Raw genomic sequence first — 17,905 nt, forward strand, 5'->3', positions numbered from 1 at the left:
GAACTACCAAAGGAACTACAGAAGGAACAAGTAATCAGTAACACAAGTGAATTGCTGAACTCATGTTTGTTCATCATTAATGAATCGTGATGCATCTTTTATGTGAAGTAGTGACTATTTGTTCAGGATTTGTTCATGATTTATACTTCAGTAGTAACTGAGTTATTACTATTTGTGCCCCGTCAAGTGAAGTGTTACAGATTTATTTTTTTTATCAATGTTCATGCAAAGCTTTTGTTTTGCTGTTTTCCCCCACTGTCCAGGAGAGAGAGAGACAAAAAGAGAACAGATAGGCCTCATATCAGGAAGGTCATCTTGTTCCAAAGCGTGTCACCTGAGCATTACCTACGAGAAGACAGTCAGCACATTCAAATACCACCCGCCCGCTTACGTGTTGCATAACTCTCGTGCCTCGGAAAACAGTGCATGGAATACAATGTCCTAATTCGCCTGTCTCTGGGCTTGTGCAACACCGACCTGCTCAGAGGTCTCCATATTAGGACAGAGCTTCTCAGATAGTATCTGAGCTTGGTCTTTAACATTTCCTGATATGTTCGTATTTACTTGTTTCCAAATGTGTTGGCTGCTCTGACCTGCAAGTCACTTCGCTGCTGGGCTTTTGAAATGAGATTTCTGAAGCATCGATAGGGCTTTCCTTCCTTTTTCAGCCATTTTTTTTTCCAGAAATATCATAAATGTCTATATATAGTGCATCCTCTGTGAATATTGTGACTCCCTCAATGTTAACACACATACTCTGGGAGTATTGTGACTCCCTCATGTTCATATTCATCCTCCGTCAATACTGTGACTCCCTTAATGTTAACACACATACTATGTGAGTACTGTGGCTCCCTGAATGTTCACACACATCGTCTGTGAGTATTGTAACTCCCAAAATGCTAACACATCCTCTGTCAATACTGTGACTCCCTCAATGTTAACACACATCCTTTGTGAGTACTGTGACTCCCTCAATGGTCACACACATCTTCTGTCAGTACTGTGACTCCCTAAATGTTAATACACATACTATATGAGTATTGTGACTCCCTCAATGGTCACACACATCTTCTGTCAGTACTGTGACTCCCTAAATGTTAATACACATACTACGTGAGTACTGTGACTTCCTCAATGTTAACACATGTCCTCTGTGAGTACTGTGACTGCCTCAATGTTAACACATATCCTCTGTGAGAACTGTGACTTCACCTCTGAATACTTTGACTCACTCAATGCTCACCTGCATCTTCCTTGAGAAGTCTGATTCCCCTCAATATTCACAGATACCCTTCTGTGAGTACTCTGACTCCCCTCAATATTCACAAATACCCTTCTGTGAGTACTCTGACTCCCCTCAGTGTTCACATGCATCCTCTGTGAGTACTTGGACTCCCATTTTGGTTCAGATGAATGTGCTGAAGACTGACTGTGTGCAAACACAGGCCACTTCTGCATGTCGTTCCAGGAAAAACCAGCGAAAAACCCAGAATGATCAAATTAGCTACAGATCTCTGAGCTGCACCCAGACTCCCCAGGTAAAATCACGCCCCGCAGAAGCTGTCAGCATAACAATTTCTAGGCAGCCTGTTCTAGGCAGTTTGTTCTTAGGAGGCTTGGGGGCAATAAGGAGTTAAGGCTTCACACATCGAGTGGGACACAGGGGGCGGGGAGACGTCGGGGTTCAATCGCATGAGCTCACAGGCTTGGAATTGCGAGCGTGCAGGCTGCACGCCACCCCGGTGCCCCCACCGCAGTCTGTGGACCCCACAGCAGCGCAGGGTGCTGGAATGCGCTGTGATGTGTTGAAAGTTTCACTTCCAGTCAACGCTCTCGACGGAGAACACCTCCTGTTAATAATAACAGCAATAACGTTCGAGGTAATAACACCGTTAAAAATAAAGCTCGTTATCTTGCACCGGGCTTGGCAGGAGCATGGAGGCTCGGCGCCACTGACCGGTCCGGCGGCGGCAGAGGCGGGCAGAAAACAGGGGGGCGTGCTGCTGCAAAAGGCATGCGCTGACTCAGCAGTCCTGCATGCAAATGATGCACGGCTGCCAGTAAGCCGGCCTTAGACGTCACCAGGCCGGGTGTACGCTGTGACTCAGTACACAGTCCCGGCTCCTCTGCACCGAGGCCCTGCATGCCTCTTGGCAGCACCTGCGCATTTTATTAGCGCATGACCGCAGCTGATCCAGGAAGTGTGAGGTGGAAAGCGGAGAGGCGCGGGAGGGCTACGTTATTTGCATGGCGCCCCCCCGCCATCCCACATGCACCAAGGATTTCTTACGGCATAACTGGGTAAGAGCAAACTGTCACACGCAGTAGGAGAGGTACACCTTAGGCCGGAGTGAACATGCTCACAGCTGCTCTCCACTGGCCGTTTTATTTGGCATTCGCTGGACGTCTGAGTCCGGAATAAAAGCAGAACCGCAGTGTGACTTTTCAAGCGAGGAACGGACAGTAGGGAGAGCTGGTCAGGACACGCTTGTCCCTCTGGGTGGAGAGAGCAGCTATTCTGTGTAGCTGTTCCCTGCTCCTCACCTGAGCGTGAATGGGATTGGGGGGGGGGTTCATATTCGGAGAATAAACACCAAGGAGACAAAGGGCCATCTGTCTCACTCGATTGGCTCTTGCTCGCAATGCAAATGGCTGCACTTATCTGAGTCTGGTGCCCCCAACTTATCAATCAGCTGGCACATTCTGACGTTTAGCTGAGGTTTAGTAAGAAATGCTTAAGTCGTCGTTACCCAGCATGAGCAGGGATGAAGGCGGGTCAACGGGACGCGCCTCAGCTCCTGATTGCACGGTTATTCTGTCAATCTCATGCTTTATTCTCCTTGGCTTTGCGGAGCATTGGAGGCAAACCTCTGGTTACCCTCAAACTTCGGGCCCCCAGCCACCTGGTGTTGGGGTTGTGTGCTGAGTGGCGTCCCATTCACACCTCAGATCTGCAATCGATTTTTAGAAGTACAATCAAGACGATACCCGAAAGAAGTTCATTGTTGTTGAAAATCTGCATCAGTTAAGCTCAGTTCAACGCACCAAAGATGTTCATTAGCTCTTGTTTACCACCTTTATCGCCGCCTGCATGAATTCCCTTGCGGACGACCCGCATGCTTTCACAAGCATGTTAGACAGACTCATTTATAATGTGTCAGGGGGAGAACCAGCAGCTGAATCACGGACTCAGCCTATTGGACGTCAGGCTTGATTTGAGGCAGATGAATTCGGCTGTTTATCTCAGACGTGGGGGAAACAGGAGAGGCCAGGGTAGGGGAGGTTGGACAAGGCCGCCTTGGGTGCCCCCACCTTAAGACAGGCGTGGCTCCTCCCATGTATCATCGTGGGTTATACCATGCGCGCCAGTATGCGGGGTCCAGGCCAACTCCACTCCCATTATGCCCTGACAGTGTTTCGGACTGCATCTCTCCGTCAGTTTTGAACACGCTGCACCTCCAGCATTCTCTGACCCAAGTGAAGCCTGCCATGTCTCTAGGGGGCGCTCATGAACCCCACAGCCAACCCCGACTGGACTGAGGGAAGCTGGACTCAGTAGGGAATTGCGACAGTGTTTGTTAATGGGCCTGTTCTCTCCGTCTGCACCCCAAATCCATTCCTCAGCTCCCTGCCCTCCCTCAGCATTCCTGGCTGCGTGGGTGGATGGTTCATTGGGGCCGTTGGAGACTCAAATGGTGCAAGCCCCCGTGGGGGGGGCTAAATCGGCCCATTCCCTCACTGCCGCTAATCTCCCGTCGCTGAAGCGAAGAGATTGGGAGCAGGCAGTGGCTTTGGAAGGAGCCCCAGCTGCCTGCTCCCTGTTGGGATTCACTCGACAGAAATCCACTGCGCCTCAGTAGGAGCCATCAGCTGCTCCTTCCCCTGGGGCAGAAGGGTAGGAGATAAGGGACACCTAATCACTGGGGGACACCTGCTGGCCGGATGCTGTTACTGCAGCTCCCGGACTGACCCTGGATGGGCATCAGATGGATTTTTGCTCTGCTTCTCTGTAATTTCCGCTTTGTTTTCCTGCACATCTCCAGAGTTGGTGGGGCCTCACTTCCAGCTCAGAGAAAAATGGTTAAGTCCGTCTGCCTGACAGCACAGAGGACTAACCAGAATTCCCATGAGTCACACCCCCGGGCCTCTCGGGGGCACCTCTCCGTGCCGCCGTAGTGCGCAGTCAGCCGCCTCTTCTGCCGAGCGAAGCCAGCGGGACGGGGGTGGCGGTTTTTCACTGTGAAAGAAGGCAGACCAAAAACAAAAAAAAAAAGATGTGCAAAACAGGCAGCTGACGATAACCCTGTGTCATTTCCCTCGCTGCTGACGGCGTTCAGCTGACGGACGTCCCGGCCCGCAGAGACCCACAAAGTCAGAGGCAGTTAGTGTGAGACGCCGTGAATCCCGCAGGGCAGCCTGCCCCGTGAAGGCTGCTGTTTATTTGCGGGAACGATGGTGCCTCCGTTCATTCGCCTCATTCAGCGGCTGCAGCCCCCAAGTCACATTATTCCTGACACCTTAGGACAGTGCAGGCACTCCCGTCTCCTAGTCAGGCGACTTTTAATAATACGACGAATAATAATGCTATTATTATATTATTAATATTATTTTTATTTATATAGTGCCTTTCTCACACTCAAGGACGCTTTACAATGCATACGATCCAAAAACAATGGCGATCTTTCAAAGTGGATGATGTATTAGAGCATTCCGGAATTAGGTCTGCTTTTAACTGTAGCCTAATAGTCGAAATAGATTGTACAACTCACAGATTCTGGGGAAGTGTATTCCAGAGTTGGCCTTCCACCCACAGAAGATAATCTAAGCACAGGGATGGTGAGATCCCCAGGAGGAGGGTTATGTGTGAGGTGGGGGGCTGGTCTGTGGGGTTACAGCACTGTGCCTATAATAGGAAGGTTGCTGGTTGGGCCCCTGAACGAGGCCCTCGACCCCCAGCTGTTGCTGGGTCTGCCTAACCCTGCTCTCTCAAAAAATCTCCTTTTGGACAAAGCTTTACGCTAAATAAATGTGATGTAACTGAGACAGTCAAAGTGTCGCCTCAGATCTCTGTCTGACGTGACACTGCCCCCAAACAGCAGGGCCCATGGCTCCAGAAGACCCATCCTGTCTTCCACGTTCCATGTGGAATAATCGTTAATTAATATAAATTTCTGCGGATGAATCATTCTTGTTGACCGTGGACAGCCAACACATGAAAACACGTCCCGTTCTCCCCGGCGCTGGAGACGGCCTGCGTGTGTTTTTCTCTTCTGGCAACATCGTGAATGTTCCACATATTATCTTTATTGACAGTTCACTCTGTCACTCCGCAGAACTGAAAGTCCCCTGGATTTTTCTGGCTCAGTTCAGTCAGAAAAACACCCTGGATGCCGTCTGGCCGCGTCGGTATTCTCCTGTCAACATCTCTCCCTGCGACAACTCGATTCTGACAACTTAATTTTCAGAAGCCAACTGATTTTCAATTAGTTTTTTTTTTCTCCTCCAGCGTGTGGGTTTGCCATTTGTGTTGCTGTTGGCATGGATTTTTGCCACCAGCTTGGAAACAATCGTTCTTCATCTCTCTCTGTCTTGTTATTTCTCACCCGATGTCTCTCTCCCTGTCTCGCTGGTTGCTAAAGAGATTCTGGTCCGTGGGTTGCGTGGGGAGCAGAGACAGGAAGTGGTGGGCGACCAGCTGACTGCATTTCCTCTTCCTGCAGCGACACTCCCTGCCCTTGGATTATTAGCGCTACGCAGGCTAGCCCACCACACGCCCACGTGCACATACATACACACACGCTCAGACGCACACAGGTTACGTGCATAAACTGGGGCTGATAAACAGATAGCGGATGCTGGAAACTGACGCACCTGTCGGGGAAAGACTGTGCACCGCTACCGGAGCCGCTGACCTCGCTCACACGAGTGTGCAACAAACAAACAAAACAGAGTGCATTTATCGCTTGCTGTAAACTTGTTGTCCTAGTTTCAAAAGATTTAATATATTAAATATTCAGTTCTTTTGCGGTGCATTATGGGTGTTCGCTGCTCCAGCTGTCGGATGGAGCAGATGCAGGACGACAGGAATGGCTCACTCTGGATCGTATTCCCCTCTCTCTCCACCTTCCTTTTCCCCCTCCACATGCCTACACGTCGTGTCCCGCCTATCACATGTGTGATGCGTGATCCCGTACCGACCTCCTCGCCTGCATGTCTCATCCTAATAGACACGGAAAGGGCATGAATCACAGTGAATCACGCAGCCCAATTATACTGCTCAGAGAAAGGTGTTGCGTTTATCATCGTTCCAGCTATTTATAAAGTCCTGCAGGCTTCTATTATAATCATTAAGCAAGCACAGTGCCTACAGCGGAGGACGCGTGCATTTTATTCCTTCTCCATAAAACTTTGCCATTATTGCTAATTGATCCCTTTTTACGTAAGGGAGTTAAGTCATTAAAGGCATTTAATTCTTTAAAATGATTAATCAGCAATTATATTTCTGCCAGTGCTTTAATACGAGTTAAAGCCGCATTTGCTAAATGCGCGCATAGATGATGATACCGTACAGGTGGATGACGCTGTTTGCCGGCTGGTGTGCTGTGGAAGCGCTGCTTCGGGTTCAGTTTCTGATGGGGAAAATTAAGCCACCAGTGAGTGGCGGATACCCCAGAGAGCACTATCAGAGCTGGACCTGCTCTCGTGTAGGTGCTTCCTGGCCAATTGAATCCTAACCGCTGCGGCAACTTGGCTCCAGGGTCCTCTCAGGATAATGCAAATCCATCATGAAGGAAAAGCTCTTTGGAAATCTGATTTACATTTGGTAAAAAAAAAAATGAATGGGAAAAAAAGTTATTTGCAGAATAGAAGTAAGCAAAGCACAGGCAGGGAACTACAGTCAGATATACTTGTTTGGAGTTTAAATGTATTCTCAGCCTGAGTTTAAGGAGGGGGGGGGGTCTTGTTAATTTGAAGGAAACCCTTGTGGCCAATGTTCTGGAAATGCAGCTTCGCTTCCTGCTTGTTATCTGCCAAAGGGGAGACTGGGAGCTCCATCACCTCCAGTCTCAAACCAGCGAAGGTGAGCGTCATGCAAAGCTGTGACTGATCCCTCCTGATGACACACGAAGGGCTTCTCGATAGCTGTCTGATCGCATGACAAAAGTCAGATACATCTTATTGACTGGATTTGAAAGTTGCGTTTATCATCGTTACAGCTATTTACAAATAGTTTCATTGCAGGTTTCTAAGGGTTTGGGTTTTGTCGGTGTGGGGGGGGGGGGGGGGGGGGGGTAAACTCTACAGGGACCGGGGAGAAAAGGAGAAACAAAATCAACAGTATCAAGGTGGAACTCTAAAGGCAAACATACGAGAAGTAAACTGCATTAGATAGATAGATAGATAGATAGATAGATAGATAGATAGATAGATAGATAGATAGATAGATAGATAGATAGATAGATAGATAGATAAAAGGAATAAGGAAAAGTTGTTGTGGAAGTAGGTGAGAGGTGGTGAGTGACTTCATTACCAAGCACGCAAGCGCGCGCCTGCTGTGCACACCAGTTGCCATGGAAGCGCCTTGACATGTCGGCGGCGGCTCACCTTGTGTAAGCGGAGACCTGCGTGACACGCGCTCGCTTCCCCTGGGCCGCGGGAGGCGGCGTGCGAGTGCGTCAGAATGCCAAGCAGCTGGTGCCCTCCCACGGCAACCGGGCATGTTTGTTTTATCTCCGGCGCCGGGATACGGGGGGAGGGGGGTGGGACGCGGCTCGGCTCAGATGGCTCCCATAAACGTTATTAAAAGATAACGACGGCGCGGCGCGGCTTCTGCGTCGCCTGACCCGATTCCGCCGTGTTGGGCTGTGCGGGGACCCGCTCGCCGTGCGTGTTAATGCGCGTTAACGCAGCCTTCCGCCGCACGCCGCTATTTTAATAGAAACACGCTGCTGCAGTCTGGCTGCTCTTTCGAGAAAAAGAAGCAGATCGCAGTGTGTTCGCAATTGCTTTGATCCTAAGGGAAGCTTCAGAGCAGCCATATACGCTGGTATGATGCGTGTGTTACATCACCCATCTAAACATTATCCTTTCCCTTCCTTTTTTCCATCCTCCGTTCTCTTGAGTGCAGAAAGAAGCGATCGGGGGAGGAGGACACAGTGCGTTTCCATGACGACGGCTTTTATTTGCTCTTCCTTAATGGCGTTGGTGGAAGAGAGGGTCTGGCAGTACTATTAGACCGAGAGACAGGCTGGTGGGCTGGGGTGGGCAGGCGGGGGTGGATTTAGGCGTCCTTGCTTTGTCTCGAACAGAATGTCCTCTCTCTGTACTCCTCGATCCGGCTCAGCAACTCAGACACAAGCACAGAAGCTGAGGGAACGCGCGCGCGCGCGCTCACACACACACACACACAGAAAATATTCATAATGCCACACAGGCACACGACATCCAGTCCACAAGTAAGAATGGCGATGCACACACACACACAGTCTCACAGAAAGACACATAGCAAATATTCATGATTCTGCAAAAGCGCACATCATTTATTCACACATATACAAACAGAAAAATATTAACAAGTGTGTGGAGCCACATATTTATTACTTGCAAATATGGTCTAAGAAACACACATTAATGCACACGGGGAAAAATGCTGATAGTTCTGCTGAGTCATGCAACATTCAATTAAGGGCACAAATAGATAGACACACACCACTACAAAGGCCATGCTGATGCCCGCCAGCGGTTCATGTCTTTTCCGCTTAACCGTCTCCTTTCACGCGTCTTGTTTTCGCATCACCCTCTATAGCATCCCCAGGAGCCCCGTGAAGCCGTTAAGGAATGCACCCTCATTACTGGGGTGCGAAAGTGGGTCACGATGGCGGTTAGGACAACCTGGTTTTAGTCAGTAAAAAGTGTGCGCGCAAACTACTGCATCGTGAGGGGGTATATCTTTTAATAACGTTTGCGCAAGCGATGTTTTTTACAGTCGAACCACACACCCACTCATCCCCCTTCCGAAGCATCAAAGCAGTCAGGGACATGTTTCAGTGCGCGCAACGTACCTGGACTATATATGTAACCCTGAGATCTATACGAGACACACATAATGCATATGCATGTAAGGTGTATGTGCAGTAACGACCACGATCGCGTTGCTGAAGCGTGTCCAGGGGCCTCTCCGTTTAGCAGCTCCAGACGCCGGCGATCGGTGCCTCGTTTCTCTGGCTCGTCACACCCCAGGTAAGTACCGGCTGCTCCCCCGGTGAACAGAGGTGGAAGTGCTGGGGTGCGTCTGTTTGATGTGCACACCCCGCACCTTGAGTGAAGTTTTGCTGATAGGGATGACTCACCTGCACTCCACCTGGAGTTGCCCCCCCGCCACCCCTCCATTCTTTCATTTCCCCGCAAGATTATTTCATATACGCCCTCACCATCGCAGGCGCTAAACGTTTAAATAATGGTAATTACTTTTAATTAGCCTACCTTTAGGGGGACTCTTTTGAGCAATTCTCTTCCCCCAGCATATTTTACTTGATTATATCTATCTATGCTTGCCAATACGGCAGTAAGCTATTACCGTAGTATATCACTGTGCTAACACACCTCTGTCGAGCTTTCTTCTTGTTTGCAGAATTTAAATGTGAAATGTCGGCATCCACGGTGCAGGTGCAAGTCCATTTAATGCCCTGGGGGCTCAGGTTTTATAGGTGTCGACAAAGGTGTTAGAGTTCGACTGGCTGCGGTCCCGCGCTATTTTCAGCCCGGCGCTTATTTTCTGTATCACGTAAATCAGCACACTTAAAGGGCCCATCCAGCATCCCGTGTATCTCCCCGAATCAACTGATTCTTATAAACAGGAATCCTTTCTTGTTTCATACTTGGAAGAAAGCAGCTTGACTTAAACGATGGCTGGCTGGTTAGCAATATTGCCTCAGACCCCAAGGTTGGGGGTTCAAGTACCTGCTTTTGCTCTCTGTGTATGGAGTTTGTGAGTTCTCTCCGTGTCTGTCATGTCCCGTCCTTTGTAATCTGTTGACATGTAGATGGATGACTAGGTGTCATGAAATTGCCCATATTGTTCATGCACGCATGTGCCCCGGGATGGGCTAGCATTCCATATATGGGGTAGCAGTCACGTGAGCACTGCGATAGACTCCTGCCCCTCTGTGACCCTGTCCAGGATTACTGTTTGGAAGATGGATGAACTGTTATATACAAGGTTAAAAATGGGTCCAGTTTTACTTTTCTAATAAAAATTACATCCACCGATATGTTATCTTTAACAAACATATATCATCATTCATTATTAGATGGAGACAGTACTACATGAAACATAAAAGTTGAGCATTTCAATTCTGTTATAATAATTCAGTCCCTTTCATACGTGAGGTAAGGCATTCACAATAGCAGTGCTGTTGACCCTTAATGAGAATTATTTTTATGTTATTATGAACTCTTAGATAAAGTACACAGAATGCACAATATACCTATTTGTAAGGACGGAAAAATACTTTGCAGACTTATGTGCTGAAAAATTAAAGCAGCACACAATTAAAGCGTGCTGAGTCTGCCCTCTATCGTTAGTAACGGGTAGTGTAACTGTAATTTACCAGTTGTCTACTGGTCCTAAATGTTTATTATTCCAGCTGGGTCCTTAATGGAAATAAAGTTTAAATTCTTTGGAGAAGATTTGAGTCTATCCTGATATTAAAAATAAAGGGTCAGTTGCCAGTTTTACCGTATTTGAATTCAATTTGTATGCAATTGTATATAATGAGAGAAGCCAGATCGGAAGACAGTTGTTGATAATGATAACCAAACACCAGCTAACTTTAGTGTTGATGGTGGAGACATATCGATTAAAGACATTAAATTAAAGCATTTGCCTTCTGAGAACAATCATCGACAACAAACGAAATAGGATACGTCACACTCCAGCGCTCGGGGCTACGATGAAGAGTCTAGATCAGTGGTGGCCAATCTTATCTGCAAAGGGCTGGTGTGTGTGCGGGTTTTCGCTGCAACTCCCTAATTAGATTACTAATTAGAGAACTGATTGGCTGAAGAGTCCTCACACCTGGGTTTGAACAGCTGACCAACAGGTTATCCCAAAAACCTGCATACACACCGGCCCTTTGCGGATAAGATTGGCCACCGCTGGTCTAGAGAAAATCTTCATTTGCACTGACATATCCATAACAACGAAGCGCGATATTGTTCAGAAGAGGTTATATCCTGTGACTATGGGTGTGAAAGCAGGACAATGAAAGAGACGAACAAAATGAGTAGTGATGTCTTTAAGTTTTGGTGCTGCTGAAGACTTTTAATAATCCTGTGTATTGTAAGGAAAATGACCAAGTAGACCTTTGGCCAAATCGTGCATGAATTTTTATTTGAAGCACGAATGACCCAAATATTTCAGGACTTGCTCTTCCTGTAAGAAAGTTTAAATTAATAACTTCTAAATATTAAAATTACTTTTAGTGGTTTCAGACGCCATAATGGTCAAAGGTTTTGCTCACAGACCAGTATGAATCCTGCTTTAGTACTTTATAATAGAATCGAGTGATTAATTGTCATTGTTGACACACCACAGTGAAGTGTATTCTCTGCATTTAACCCATATGTGACATAACAGGGGGCAGCTAATTCAGCACTCTGGGACAAGTGCTTGGGGGCAATACCTTGCTGATCAGGGATTCGAACCTACAATGCTTTAATTACAAATGCACTTCTCTAACCATCAAGCCACCAGGCGGCTTAAAAGTAAACTAAATTTCAGCTCTAAAAATGAGTAAACAAACTATTTAGCCACGTATATGCTTTGGCCTGGAAAGCTAGTAAACTAAAATAAGTCAACGTTAGTTTTTATTTTATTTTATATATATTCTGAATATTCAGCAGCGTTAACGTCAAAATAATAGCATGTAATGTCATAACTGTGGATGAGTTTTTCTTTTATTTATTTAAAAGGCACCGAATGTAGCAAGGCATGTACGTTTTGCTTTCCTAAAATAATTCCCGGACCTCTCTGTCGCCCTTGCAGTGTCCAATAAATAAGGATATGGACATAAAGGCTCCCAGTGTGACCTCTGTCACCTTGCAGCTCACAATAGCAAAAGCAAGGGGCCAATCAGCCAGACAGCTCTCAGCGGAAAGAGAAAGATGTGGGCAGGAGCAGCGGAGCGCTGCGCGTGGGAGGCCAGGGGGAGGACAGCACTCATAGCAGCCTAGTGACTGTTATTTATATCTTGACTGTTGTCCTTCAATCTGTTCTCTTTTCGTTGGAGCAAGAGCTCTGGCATGTTCCTGGATCTCCTGTACGGATAAAGTCGGATAATTATGGAATGTTTGCGCTGCGTAGAAAGTTACGTTTAAGTTAAGTTTGCGTTACAAACACGGCGCTCGCGTAACTAATCAAATGTGCAACGTTAGTGCTGACTTTTAGTAGCAGGACGTGAACGCAGGTATCCGTACTGAAAAGTTGATCAAAGCGGTAAACAGAAGCCCAGATAACAAACTTAAGACTAACAATGAGTTGAGCTGGCTGGCTGTGTTACCATCACGTATACGGTGTTTAAACAATCCTCATGCTGCGCAAACACTAACAGTCATTCCCTCATAACAAACCCGCTCTTCCCGGTCTTACTTTTGTTTCAGTGCCATCACTGAGGAATGTTCGAGTTTTGTCATGGTAAGTGAAACCTCAAATCTCTCCACTCATGAGAATGAAAAGACGAGAAAGGAGTCGGTTCATTTGCATGACAAAACTGCTGTTCAGTTCTGAGCCGTGCCGTGAAGACGTATGGTCCATTTCACCATTTCATGTAAGAAACGCTCTGTTTTATTGGAAATAGTTTAGAAAGTTATATTTTTCATGTATTTAAAATGCAAACCAAACACAACAATATGTCCGAAAATATTTATTCAAAACAATAATTAAGAACATTGAAGTAGTGTCTTTTGGCATATTTGCCATTAGATGGCGCTTTAGTGCCGAATATTACAGACTCCGTTGTTTGATTTAATATTTAGGAATGGAGCTAGAATTAAAGTTATCCTTTCAATTGTTTTTCAGTCGTTATTGAGATTGCATCTCTACAAGGGGGTTGTCATTCATGTTAGCATTCGTAGCCAACAAATTTGTATATTTGTAAATTTGAATTCAATATGACGAATTTTTATTTCAATATAATGATGGTCCTCTCTGCTTTCTTCACTATCTGGGGATACTGGATCATTGGGGAATCCGACCCCACCCATCACCGAGCTGTACAGGAAATACGTCATCTGTCGTGCAAACAGCATGGTGGCAGACCTCTCCCGCCATACCACCGAATGCTCACCCCCCCCGCCATCTGGCAGAAGGTTCCGGGGCATCCGAACAGTCACTGCCAGACACTGCAACAGATGCTTCCCCTAGGCAATCCGGCTTCTCGATACCCTTCCGCCCACTAGTCCACCTCCCCTCTGTGGCCCCGCCCCCAACTATTCTTTAGTGATCCTACTATTTGTTGGCTTGTTTTCCTTTGCAGTACAATGCACATATGCACAACATAGTTTTGGACAGTTGTATTGTGTTGTGGATGTTATTTATTGTATTTGTATTCTGTGGCATCATAAGGGGGCACAATGGTATTTCAATGCAATAAATGGTATTTATTTGAAAATAAAGAACTCTTGAGTTTTGAGTATAACGTGAATACCCAGATGTCATAACAATTTGCAAAAAAAAAATTCTATGAGTTTTGGCTTAACTTGGGGCTTGTGGCTTACTAGCCAGCTGATCTTTACTCTATTTCGGTTTACTCCTGTTTGGCTACACTCCATTCGCTCCTTGCCTTGCTCGCAGCAGCCGAGTCCCATGTGCTCATGCCTCGCGCTTAGCTTTGACCGCGTGGCGGAGGGTGGAAGGCAAAGAAACAGAACGAAATATTCGATGTGGCTAATTTCTTCGTTTTATTATTGAAATATGTAAAGCTTTCCAAATAAACTTTTTTTTTTCCAAGCTTGCATCCAGAGCATTACTATATATTTAGATTCAACATATTTTACCCTGACGTCCCAGAGGCTTTGTTTAACGTTTGCATGCAATGCAGCTGTCCATGATTTTTAAACATATTTTCTATTATTACTCACCATGCTTGTTATTCAATACAATTTTTTAAAAATGTTATTTCTAGAGCAACGTACGGGACAACTCGAATGTTTTATAGTATTTTAAACATGCCTGTAACGTTCACTTATTCTTTCCCCGTAAGACGTTCCCGCCTCCGTGTGTGCGCATTGGAGGCCAGTCTGTCAAGAACTGCTATCTAGTATGTAGCTGTACATGCAATCCAACCCCCCACCAACACCGGAGCTTGATAGATAGATGGATGACCGATGCCCCGCGAATTTCATATTAGAACAGCGAATGTAGCACATGATGGCCACGACCACGTGAGTACTACCTGGGCGCATAGAAAGCGCGCCGCCGATCGCGCCTCTCCCACAAGCCACGCCCTCCCTTCTAACGGAGCTTGCTATTGGTCGGCTGGCGCTCGTGCCCGCACCGCACCCATAAAACAGAGTCCATTTTCATTCATTCTTGCACTCGCCCACGTAGCGCGCTTCGGCAGCTTCCAAGTCTTTCGGATATTTCCACCGCTGAACAAAAGGTGTTTGTTTGATTATTTGTTTTTTCTGTTTGTGCCTGCCTTATTCACAGCCGTCTGATTTATAATGTATGATTCGGTTACTTATCGGCGGCGAATTTGCTTTATAGCCCGTCTCGTGGTTTAAAAAATTGTGGTAAATGATGATCTATATATATTTTTTTTTCGCATCGGTACCGAGTTAATGGTGATCGTTTTCCGTTTCTAAGTTCCCGAGGTATCGTGTTGTTTTGGGGCGATCTTCTCTTGTTCCAGGCCGCCATGCATGGGGGGGGTTTAATGGCGGAATCTTTTCTTAAAACCACTAAGCGGCCGCTAAAATGGCGCAGGTTCGGCGCGTGTCTGCGAACACGAGCGCGGGAGCTAATCGGCGCCGGTTCTTTGTTTCAACTTGTACAATATCATGGAAAAATGCTTTTATTTTATTAAAGGAAACTCAAGATGTCCGACGAAGGGAAACTTTTTGTGGGTGGTCTCAGCTTCGACACCAACGAGGAGTCTTTGGAAGAGGCCTTCTCCAAGTATGGGACCATCGCCAAAGGTACGGGCCTGACCGTCGCCCTCCGGCCCCCTTTAGCTCCCCCACCCCACCAGTGTATCTTTAGTCTCAAACCGCATTTTCTCCGTTTAGTTGATGTGATCAGAGACCGGGAGACGCACCGATCACGCGGCTTCGGCTTCGTCACCTTCGAAAACCCCGAAGACGCCAAGGACGCGATGGCGGCCATGAACGGCAAGGTGCGCCCCGCTCTCCGCTAACACCAAACCTGCAGTTTGTATCGATCAGGTATAAACCTTTTTTTTCCCCCCCGGGCAGTCTGTGGATGGTAGAATGATTCGTGTCGACGAGGCGGGCAAACCCGGAGGAAGAGGCGGCGGATTTCGAGGTGGCGCCTCTGGCGGCCGGGGCGGAGGCTTCTTCAGAGGGGGCAGAGGAAGAGGTGCGTGCGAACCACGTGGACTGCCTTCCTTATGTTAATTCCATCTAATTCATGTTTTTTCTGTAATGTGGGTTTATTTGGTTTTTAATTACTTTTTTTATTACATTCATATACTTTTATCCTTAATGTGGTATATTTTTTTTTTCATTTTTTTTTTTAATTTGCACTGAAGCGCTTTGAGTATTAATAGATTATTTGTCCAGGTGGTGGTGGATATGGTGGTGACCGCAGCTATGGCAGTGGTGATCGTAGCTATGGTAGCAGCAGCTATTCCTCTGGGGGTGGATATTACAACAGAGACAACAGGTTGGTAAATGCCCAGTGGTTTTAATGGACCCATCACTGTCTGCAACTGTTTTTGCTTATGCTGATATTTTCCATGCAGGAGTCAGGGTGGGTACAGTGACCGTTCTGGGGGTTCCTACAGAGACAACTACGACAGCTATGACAGCTATGGTATGCATCGCCCTCCCCCATTCTATAATCAGATTAACTGATCAGTCTGGTTTGCCCCAGTGTGGTGAATCTGTATCCTCCTAAACCAGGAGAACAGTTGTGGCCATCTTTTGATGCCTTCATATGACGTTCTTCTCCTTAGGCACTCATGAGTGACATCATCTTCCCAGTTCCCAAGATCATCACTGGCCATGTTTAAAGATGAGCCTTTAGAAGACCACCTCTCTCCCCCAGTCCCCCCTGTTTGTCTGGCCTTCACTTTTTGAAGCAACCCAAGACATTTTGAACACTTTTTACTAGTATTTTGCAAAGGATTTTTTTTTTATTCCATGCAGATCTGCATCTGAGTTCTGGCCCAAATGTCAGTGGGGCTCAGCAGCCTAATATCAGCACGTTCTTGCAAACACGCCAAATCTGAATCTTGACTTTAATGCATCCCATTTGAAGTCATTGGCCCTGACGTACTGCCATAAGGCTTCTGTGCCTGTAACACATTCCTTTAGAACGACAAGTCAGATGTTACCGGACACGGACAGACCTCCTTGATCTGTAAATATTCTGTATATAAAGGTTGAGTTGCTTCGTCTGAAACGCCTTCCTATGGTCGGTGCTCGTCGCTTCGTGCTGCGGCACTGTTGCGGCATGCATTTTAAATGGTCTTATGTTGACTTGCCTTACAAGATGATCTCGTTCAGAAGGAATTGTGCTTTTTATTTTCTTTGTATCATCAATGTTGACTTTGATTTCTGGCTTTACGATGCCCATTAAACAATTTGTTGGAAACTCTTCCTTTGTCTCTTGAATTCTGTGTGACAGGAGGTGTTCAGGACTTTGGTAAGTTTATAAGCACTAATGAAGGGGTTTAAGCTTAAGAAGATGTTTTAGTGGTCATGACCAGGTCTTTGCTTGCCTATGTTACACCTTTGCGTTGTGCTCAGCTTTAAGTGAAGTTGCTGGCTGACCCCCCTCCCCCATAAAGTCCTGCATCTCTTCAGCCAGGGGGAATACGAAGCTAATAGCTGTATCCAAATTAACTATAGTCCCTGTCTTTTAAGGTGTTCTTTTTGTTGCAGATGTGCATTTTCCGTTTGTCTTTATCACTTTATCACTATAGGTTGCTGAACCAACTGACAAGGTATTCCGACAACAATCCGGAAAGTTGGGGCATCAGTTAAGCCAGATTCCACATTCATGCAGTTCTAATGCCTGTCTGGTGCTCAGCAGGACTCTATCTTGAATGAGAACCTGTACTGTTCCCTCACATCCAGACACTAATTCTCCTTGTGTTGCACTTGGATGCTACAGTTTCCACCTGCAGTCCAAAAATGTGCAGTCAGGTTAATTTATAATATTGTGTGTGTATCTCCTCAGCCTCTGGCAGGGTGTCCTGTGTTACTTTGGGGGGGGGGGGGGGGGCAGCCTGGATATGCTGGCTAAGCAGCAGAAAGATAAGTTCAGTGACTGAACGTTTGTACTTCCCTGTGTATCCCAGCACACAGTCTGGAGGTCCTGAGTACTTCTCAGACACCCGGTTACTCCGTTCCAAACGCTGTTATCTCTGCCACCTTTACTATTTGCTCATGCTCTGCCACCTGTTCTGAGAGAGTGAGTTCTTTGGTCAATTCAGAAGTGAAAGATGTTGAATTGGGTTGTTTAGCTCTATGCTATACTGTCTCACGTCTGCTGGTTATGTTCATTCTTGATGTTTACTATAAAAGTTCTTTTTAGGAAAAAGTTCTCCTAAGAATTAGGAGGAATCCATTGCTGGGTAGATTAAGGCTTAAAGTCTATTTGTGGCTGTAAAATTTAACACCACATAAACCACAAGTTATGCAGTTACACAAAAAT

At 46.6% G+C, this 17,905-nt stretch overlaps 1 protein-coding gene across 1 annotated transcript; it reads left to right on the forward strand.

Moving 5' to 3' along the window:
- Window positions 1–14,526: 14,526 nt before the first annotated feature.
- On the forward strand, window positions 14,527–16,843 carry LOC111860530 (cold-inducible RNA-binding protein B-like). Its single transcript, XM_023844310.1, has 7 exons — window positions 14,527–14,663; window positions 15,092–15,201; window positions 15,292–15,398; window positions 15,478–15,601; window positions 15,805–15,907; window positions 15,987–16,057; window positions 16,200–16,843. The coding sequence occupies exons 2-7, from the start codon at window positions 15,102–15,104 to the stop codon at window positions 16,211–16,213; spliced, it is 519 nt and encodes a 172-aa protein (XP_023700078.1). The 5' UTR covers window positions 14,527–14,663; window positions 15,092–15,101; the 3' UTR covers window positions 16,214–16,843.
- The last annotated feature ends 1,062 nt before the right edge of the window (window positions 16,844–17,905 follow it).

Source organism: Paramormyrops kingsleyae, chromosome 15, assembly GCF_048594095.1.
Source record: "Paramormyrops kingsleyae isolate MSU_618 chromosome 15, PKINGS_0.4, whole genome shotgun sequence".
NCBI lineage: Eukaryota > Metazoa > Chordata > Actinopteri > Osteoglossiformes > Mormyridae > Paramormyrops > Paramormyrops kingsleyae.